At 37.9% G+C, this 8304-nt stretch overlaps 1 protein-coding gene and 1 non-coding gene across 2 annotated transcripts; both read left to right on the forward strand.

Annotated features, from left to right (window-relative positions):
• The first annotated feature begins 313 nt into the window (after positions 1-313).
• Positions 314-4093, forward strand: LOC110885088 (ubiquitin-like domain-containing CTD phosphatase). Its single transcript, XM_022132791.2, has 6 exons — positions 314-632; positions 1986-2130; positions 2232-2346; positions 2441-2504; positions 2596-2761; positions 3707-4093. The coding sequence occupies exons 1-6, from the start codon at positions 355-357 to the stop codon at positions 3953-3955; spliced, it is 1017 nt and encodes a 338-aa protein (XP_021988483.1). The 5' UTR covers positions 314-354; the 3' UTR covers positions 3956-4093.
• A 128-nt stretch (positions 4094-4221) lies between these two features.
• Positions 4222-4294, forward strand: TRNAK-UUU. The gene has a single exon. It is a non-coding gene; the product is annotated as a tRNA-Lys (tRNA).
• Positions 4295-8304: the final 4010 nt, after the last annotated feature.

Consider the following 8304-nt stretch of genomic DNA (forward strand, 5'->3'; position numbering starts at 1 on the left):
GCATTATATATTCTGTTCATGAACGTGTATTTCCATTTGTGTTCATGAACATTAGTTTGTATTCATCAACGTTCGTTGCCTAGAATTAACAAACGAACATGAACAAGTTCATTTTCTTAACAAACGAATACGAACATAAAATTTTGTTCGATAAGTGTTCATGAACACATATATTTTTAACAAATAAACACAAACAAAGTCATTCGGTTCGTTTTCACCCCTAACCATATGGGTTCCAAATTAAACCATTAAAAATAATGGGTAGAAAATGAAAATTGAAAAAAAGATTTGGACTACTAACTAAAACACAGCAGCGTCAATGATTCTCCTCCGAAGAAAGAAACAGTTTCCCTCATGGCTGCTGCTGCTGCTGGTGCATCGTCGTCGTTAACATCTCCGGCGACGGAGGAGGAGCTAACACTGACCGTGAAATGGGCCGGCAAGGAATACACCGTGAGAGTATGCGCCGACGACTCCGTGGCTGAACTTAAACGCCGTATTTGCCAACTCACCAACGTACTCCCCAAACGTCAGAAACTTCTTTACCCTAAAATTGGATCTAAACTCTCCGATGATTCACTCATTCTCTCTACTCTCCCTCTCAAATCGTCTCTCAAAATGACTATGATCGGGTAAACCAACAAACCTATTTCTTTCAATCATTATATAAAATAGTATTTGATCTGATTTGTAGTTGGAGGATTAGTAGCATGATTAGATCTTGTTGATCAGTTGTTATATCTGTCTCCATTATCTGTTTGTCTGCTGCAAAAATAGTATAAATATGATTTGGAACTGCTCACAGGTGTTAAAGTTACTTCCTGTCTGAAAGAAGATACACACTTTGAAATCTGATGTTACTTTTCACATGGAAACCTAAATATGTTCATCTCAAGTTAAGCAAAAAACTTGTTTTACCAGTACTCTTGTAGTGCATCATATGATTGTTATGTAGTTAGGATATCCTGTTTAAGGGCTAAGGTACCTTTTTTTCTTTTTCTTTAAGAATGAAGGATATAAAGCACTAGGGAAGGGACTATGAGAAAACTCGCGAGAACTCCATCTAATGATTGATATTTATGTTGGTTTTTTTTCTAGGGTTTAAGGTTTATTTTTTAGAGTTTAGGGGTTTAGTTTTTAGCTTTTAGGCGTTAGCCTTTAGGGTTTAGCTTTTAGAGTTAAGTTTTTTTTTGGATTTAAGGCTTAGTTCTTAGGGTTTAGAGTTTAGGGTTTAGTAATGGTCTGATATAGTTTTACATCATACGTAGAACCAACAAACCGATTACAAATGTAGGAGTTGATAAAACATGTTGTGGTTAGGATAAAAGACATGGTTCATGATTATACTACTAGTATCAGGGCAACTCTCATTGGGGATTCATTGACAAATATAAAAAGCTGGTTTCATATTTGGTTCATTCACCTTTGGTGGTTGTTTGCACTACTTGAGGATGGTGGATTGTTGTATTTTATAGTAAAAATCAAAGTTTTTTTTTTTTTTTCTTCAACTTAGGTTAAATTTTTTTGAAGCATTTCCAATAAATGGATCTAATTTCGCCAAAAAGAGATTGAATCAACTTGGTTTTATCTTCCTTTTAAGCCGCTACGTAAACAGTAAACGCAAGTAAAGTCTGACTCTTATTATCTTAGTTCAGACACGACTGGATTTTCAGTAGGGGAAATCTGTAACTACACTTGATGTTATCAAGTGGATTTCTATTAATTTTAAATAATATTTATCTTGGCCTCTCTCTGTAGTCTGTATACAGACCAGATATTTATTGCTTGCTTGTATCATATATGTTAAGTATCAAATAACAGTGGAGGGGATCATATGTAATATGGCAAAGTATGAGGGTCACACCTGTACACTTGTATTAGTCTAATATCTGTACTTAACAACTATCAGTTGAAGGATACTGATAGAAAAGTTATTTCATCATATATTTGACTGAGAAATGTGTTAAATACTTGCTTGATGGCAGTACTGTTGAGGATGATATAATCGTGGATCAAGTTGATTCTCCGGAAATTGTTGATGATTTTGAAATTGGGCAAGATGAAGTTGTAGACATCAAAGACAAAGAGGTCAACAAGCAGAAACTAAAGAGACGCATCGATCAATACAAGGCATGTCTTTCTAATCTCCACATTGCCTTTTAAGTGTATTTATCATTTTTGAAAAAAGTTTAGCTTCATTATGATGTATGTTAATGGATACTTGATTGTAGATTGAACTCAGAAATCCATGCCGAAAAGGGAAAAAGCTTCTTGTGTTGGATATAGACTATACTCTCTTTGACCATCGGTCAACTGCAGAAAACTCGCTTCAACTCATGCGCCCTTGTAAGAAGCTTACATAAATTCCACTTTAAAACAATAATAATGACAATAAACAATCAAGTAACGCCGCCCTTCGCTAACTTACTAACAAATGCAGATCTACACGAGTTCTTGACAGCTGCTTATGCAGAGTATGACATCATTATATGGTCTGCAACGAGGTTAGCCTTTAGCAAATGTCTTCGTACCTACGGTTAAATGAAGAGTATATTGGTAACAGACTAACAGTAAAATATTAATTCCTTCGTGCAGCATGAAATGGGTTGAGTTGAAGATGGGTCAGCTCGGGGTACTAAGTAACCCCAATTACAAGATTACGGCTCTTTTAGACCATTTAGCAATGATCACCGTTCAATCAGATAGTAGGGGAATCTTTGACTGCAAACCACTTGGGTTAATTTGGGCTCATTTTCCTGAGGTTCGATTTTTACTAGTTTACGTTTTGCACTACATAATATATTAATGGGTTGATACTAGGGCTGCAAACGAACGTTCAGCGAACAGTTTGTGAATGTTCTGTGGGAAGTTCGTTTGTCTTCATTCGTTTATAAATGAACGAACATGAACAGAGGCCGCGTTCGTTCATTTATGTTCGTGAACGTCCGGTAACGTGTTCGTTTATGTTTGTCTGTGTTCGATAGTTGTTAGCGTTTTTAATTTTTATATTTTGTTCATGAACGCTTGTTTGCGTTCGTTTGTTTTCATTTGTGTTCATGAACATTAGTTTGTGTTCGTTTGTGTTCATGAACGTTCGTTACCTAAAATTAACAAACGAACACGAACATGTTCATTTCCTTAACTAACGAACACGAACAAAAAATCTTGTTCGGTAAGTGTTCATGAACACATATATTTCCTTAACACACGAACACGAACAAAGCCTTGTTCATGTTCGTTCGCAACCCTAGTTGATACCATAAAAGACCAACATATTTTCTTGTTTTGCACGAATAAAACCCCTTCACCCAATTTTGGTTTATTAAAGTCCCTAAACTTGTAAAAAGTACCTGAAACTCAACCTAGTTTTGGTTTATTAAAGTTTTAACTTGTGAAATAAATTCAAAATAAGGACCTTTTACCTCTTAAATTGGCCAAAATAAGAGGGTATATCGACTTTTGACCGGTTTAAATTTTATTTTTATTTTTTTCAAATTATATGCATCCTTCCTAGCCAAATTTAGGGACTTTAATGTACCAAAATTGGGTTGAGGGACGTTTTCGTGTATTTTTAACAAGTTTAGGGACTTCAACGTGTAAAATAAGAAAGTATGTTGTTTTTTTATGCAATTTACCCGCTGCTTATAGATGATTTGATAAATAACGAGTGAGTGTTGTGTGTTTATAATGATGATTTCGGGTGCAGTTCTACAATGCAAAGAACACGATAATGTTTGATGATCTAAGGAGGAACTTTGTAATGAATCCACAGAACGGGTTAACCATAAAACCGTTCAGAAAGGCGCATGAAAACCGAGATACTGACAGGGAGCTAGTGAAGCTAACACAGTACCTACTTGCCATTGCTGATCTTGATGACATCAGCGTACTTGATCACAAGAAGTGGGAGTCGTATGATGAGGTCGCCAACATCAAGCGAAGGCGTCACACATGAGATCTTCTTTCATTGGGATGTTACTAAAACTTTGTAGCTTTCAAGGACCCAATTTGGGACGCAAGACACTTTTTTATGTTCCTAAATTATTATTATTCTTATTATCAATATGGAATTTCATTGAAGTTTTTTTTTTTATACATGTACATTGATCTATTTTTCATACATACATACATACATACTATGCACAAGATAAAAGGTACTAAAAGTTTGTTCATGACTTGTTACTACTATAAAGTCTGCGAAACAAAATTGTTACCAACAAAGCCGTTCTAGCTCAGTTGGTAGAGCGCGTGGCTTTTAACCACGTGGTCGTGGGTTCGAGTCCCACGGATGGCGTTTTTATTTAGACAACTCTTTTTTGTTTTGAAGCAAAACTAAGTTTTATTTTGTTTCTGTAGTAATAATTTTTTTTCTTCTCATTATACTTCCATGAAAACAAGAAGAAATGGTCATAACTTGTCTTTCTGTCGTTGCCAACGAGGTTGCAGCATCACACATAGGCGTCAAAATGGATTCAGTCAGCTGCCGGTTTTGTTCATTGGACCAAGAAGAATGGATCACTTGTTTTCACATGCTTGTTTACGAAAAGCGTTGGGAGCATGCTAAGAGTTCGAATATTTATGTCTTTTAGACCCTTTGCTTGTTTTAGTTTGCCCTTCACTAGCTTTCTGTTCGTTTTGCTTGTTTTTTTTTGTGTTTTAGCGGCGTTGGTATGTATATGATTAGGGGTGTTCAAAAAACTCGTGGCTCGCAGCTCGCTCGAAAAAAGCTCGGCTCGAAATTGGCTCGGTTGTAAACGAGCCGGCTCGGCTCGGTTTGTAAACGAGCCGAGCTCGAGCTTGGCCTGGCTCGGCTCGTGATCTGGCTCGATAAGGTTTACATCCTTCATTTTTTTTGTCCCACATCGCTTAGAAAACAAAAACTAAGGGAGTCTCCACCCTATAAAAGAAGGTAAAGATAATGTACAAAGTAAATCAACTATTTATACTTGCATATATTTAGCTACATGGTTAAATTAAATGGCAAGTATAGCCCTCAGTCTATGAAAAAATTAATTTTTAAAGGCTTTTTAAGTAGTAAATTTTGCGATTTTTTGTTAGTTTGAGCTAGATTGAGCCGAGCCGAGCTAGCTCGAATTCTAATCGAGCCGAGCTCGAGCCTCAAATCTCAGCTCGATTTGAAATTCAAGCTCAAGCCGAGCCAGCTCGAATCGAGTTCGAGCCGAGCTTGAGCTAGGTCTAGCTCGGCTCGACTCGTTTACAGCCCTATATATGATCCAGCTTCCTGCTGGGTTTTTTTTTTGTTACGCATATCGGTTGTTTTAGTTTTGTTTCAATCTTAAGTGCACAATTTCACATCCTTTGAGTTCATGTTCAACACCATTTGTTTGGTGGAAAATGTTATAGGAGTACCTTTAGAAGTTGGAGAGTTGGACCACTTTCACTCTCATATAAATTTAAAACAACTAATTACTAGTTAGGGACCATTTCTTATTTAAGAAATTTTGACTAAGTTCATCGCATACACACAATAGGTTAATGCTCCTAGTTACACTTTCTAATATATGGAAATGGAAATTGAAATTGATATTAAAAAGGTTATTGAATTTTATCACTTCTAACTATTGGGTATTAGCCGCTGCCACTCCCAACTATTAGTTTGTCCTCCACCATAAACTCAACACTTTATGAATATTTAGACCTGATTTCCAACGTTTATAAGATGTCATCACTATCTCGGTCCTCGGACAATGGATGTAAACTCCTATGAATATTTTTTTTTGAAAAGACGGCAATATAAAAACAACAAAACAAACAACCTAGAGCAAGATGCTCTAGATCAAAGTGCAGTACAAGAAAAAGAAGGAAAACAAGTTACAGTACTATTGCTACCACCTATTATTGAAACTCCTCCATTGTTCCCACTTCAAATCCAGTTGAGCCACTCTTGAATTAATCCACAGGAACGACAATGCCTTTATGTCAGCCATTAAACGGGACAGATGGATTGTTTTTTTTTCGAATATCGCTGCATTTCTTGCTAACCAAATCGACCAACATACTGCTGCAGCAATGGAGTAAACTGCCTTCTTTTTGTTCCCTTCCAGCCTAAGATTGCCGATGAACTCTGATAGGGAGGCGCCAACCCATAATATACCACTGCCAAACACAAATGAGAAATGGGTCACTTTGGTTCAACTGGAAGCTCCCAAGACTTAATGCACACATGGTTCCCACGTTTTTTTTTATTTATTATTCAGAGTATTTAATTTTAGCACTTTATTTTGTGTCTACTTATTTTCTTTTGTTTGAACTTTTCAAAGTAGTTATTTTATAATTTCCACAAGTGTAGTAAAACGTGGGACAGTAGTGCTTGGTAGTTATTTTGTTTTGTATTATGTACTGGGAAAAGAGGAAATGAAAGGCAGTTTTTGAGTTTCCTAAAATTCGTATTCTCTGCATTCAGGGAGTATTTGTTTTTCCATTGCTATCCTAATTTTTGGCAGCAATTAGGAGGTGATCTTGGAAGATTAACTTTGAATTCTCGTGGTGTGTCTGTATCGTGAATTCGGGTTAATAGTTTGCCCAACGGAACTCGCGAGTGGTGAACCTGTATCTCGTCGGGTCGTTGTATTTTGCACCGTGATCAATTGTCGGGTATTTTTCGATCCAGTAATTAAGCTTGTGGCCATCATTTGGTATCAGAGCTATGGATACCCGAAGTAATGCCGAACTGAAGAAGATTTTGGAGACCCTCGAAGCCGATAAAAAAGAAATGGCACAACAGATGAAAACCATGCAAGAACAAATTCAGGAGTTGGTCTTGTCTCAGAATCGCCGAACCAGTGACGGTGAATTGGTAAAAAACGTTAATCAAGACGGAACCAGTGGTTGGCACCCCAACGACATTAAAGTCGACATCCCCGAGTATGATGGTAAACTAGATCCCGATGAGTTCGTGGAATGGATCCGTACCGTGGAACGAGTTTTTGATTACAAGCAAACCACTGAAGACAACAAGGTTAAGATTGTTGCTCTCAAACTCCGTAAGTATGCTTCTACTTGGTGGTCTAATACATGTTTGAAACGTGAACGATTGGGGAAGGAGAAAATCCGTTCCTGGTCAAAGATGAAAGAGAAGATGAAGCAGAAATTTTTACCGACATACTACCTCCAGGCCAGTTTTCAACAATTGCACTCTTTGAAACAAGGATCCGGACCAGCTGAAGACTATTCACGTGAGTTTGAGTATTTATTAATGAAATGTGATATTCCAGAAGATGATCCCCAGACCCTTGTTCGCTACCTTGGGGGACTGGAGCCACGAATTTCTAATATTGTTGAACTATACCCTTATCAAACCCTAACTGAACTAACCATGTTGGCCCACAAAGTAGATACCCAACAACGAGCTAAGGGAAAATCTGAGCCCAACCGTTCCTATTCCAAACCACCCACTTACCAAAAGCCCACTCCAACCTTTAAGCCCAACAACCCCACAACCCCTAAAACACATGTTCCTTCCCAGACCAATTTCGAACTCCCAAAAGCTCCTCGTCGGTGTTTCAGATGTCAGGGACTAGGTCATATTGCATCTGAGTGCTCGAACAAGCGTGTAATTTCTCTGGCCGATTTTGAACTCGCCAATGGTTATGAATTTGAATCTGAATCAGATGCAGCACCCAATTTACTAACAGAAGAAGGAGAAGAAATTATAGTTGGTCCTGATGAAGGAGAATGTTTAGTGGTCCGACGAACGCTGAGTGCCACTCCGGTCCAAGAAAACCTACAACGGGAATCCATCTTTCACACGCGTTGCACAATTGCACAGAAGGTTTGCTCAGTAATCATTGATGGAGGTAGTTGTACGAACGTCGCCTCACAAACCATGGTTTCTAAGCTGAACTTGGCGACACAGCCCCACCCTTCTCCGTATATGATTCATTGGCTTAATCAGGGAAAAGGAATACGAGTATCCCATAGAGTTTTGCTATCTCTGAGCATTGGCAAATCCTATACCGATGAATTGTGGTGCGATATCATTCCAATGGACGCGTGCCACGTCTTACTTGGACGCCCCTGGCAGTTTGATCGAAGGGTGATCCATGACGGGTATCACAACACTTACTCCTTCGTTCATAACAATCGAAAAATTGTGTTGACCCCTATTACCCCTTCGACACAGGCATCCAAACCTTCATTACCATTAAGTACACTACTACAATCTGAACACCATGAATATCAGTCTTTCAAGGAATTTGTGTTACTGGGAATTGATGATGAAGAAGACAACCTCCAAAACATACAACATCCCCTTGTACAGCCACTGTTAAAGTCCTACCCTCA

Source organism: Helianthus annuus, chromosome 10 (assembly GCF_002127325.2).
Source record: "Helianthus annuus cultivar XRQ/B chromosome 10, HanXRQr2.0-SUNRISE, whole genome shotgun sequence".
Classification (NCBI taxonomy): Eukaryota; Viridiplantae; Streptophyta; class Magnoliopsida; order Asterales; family Asteraceae; genus Helianthus; species Helianthus annuus.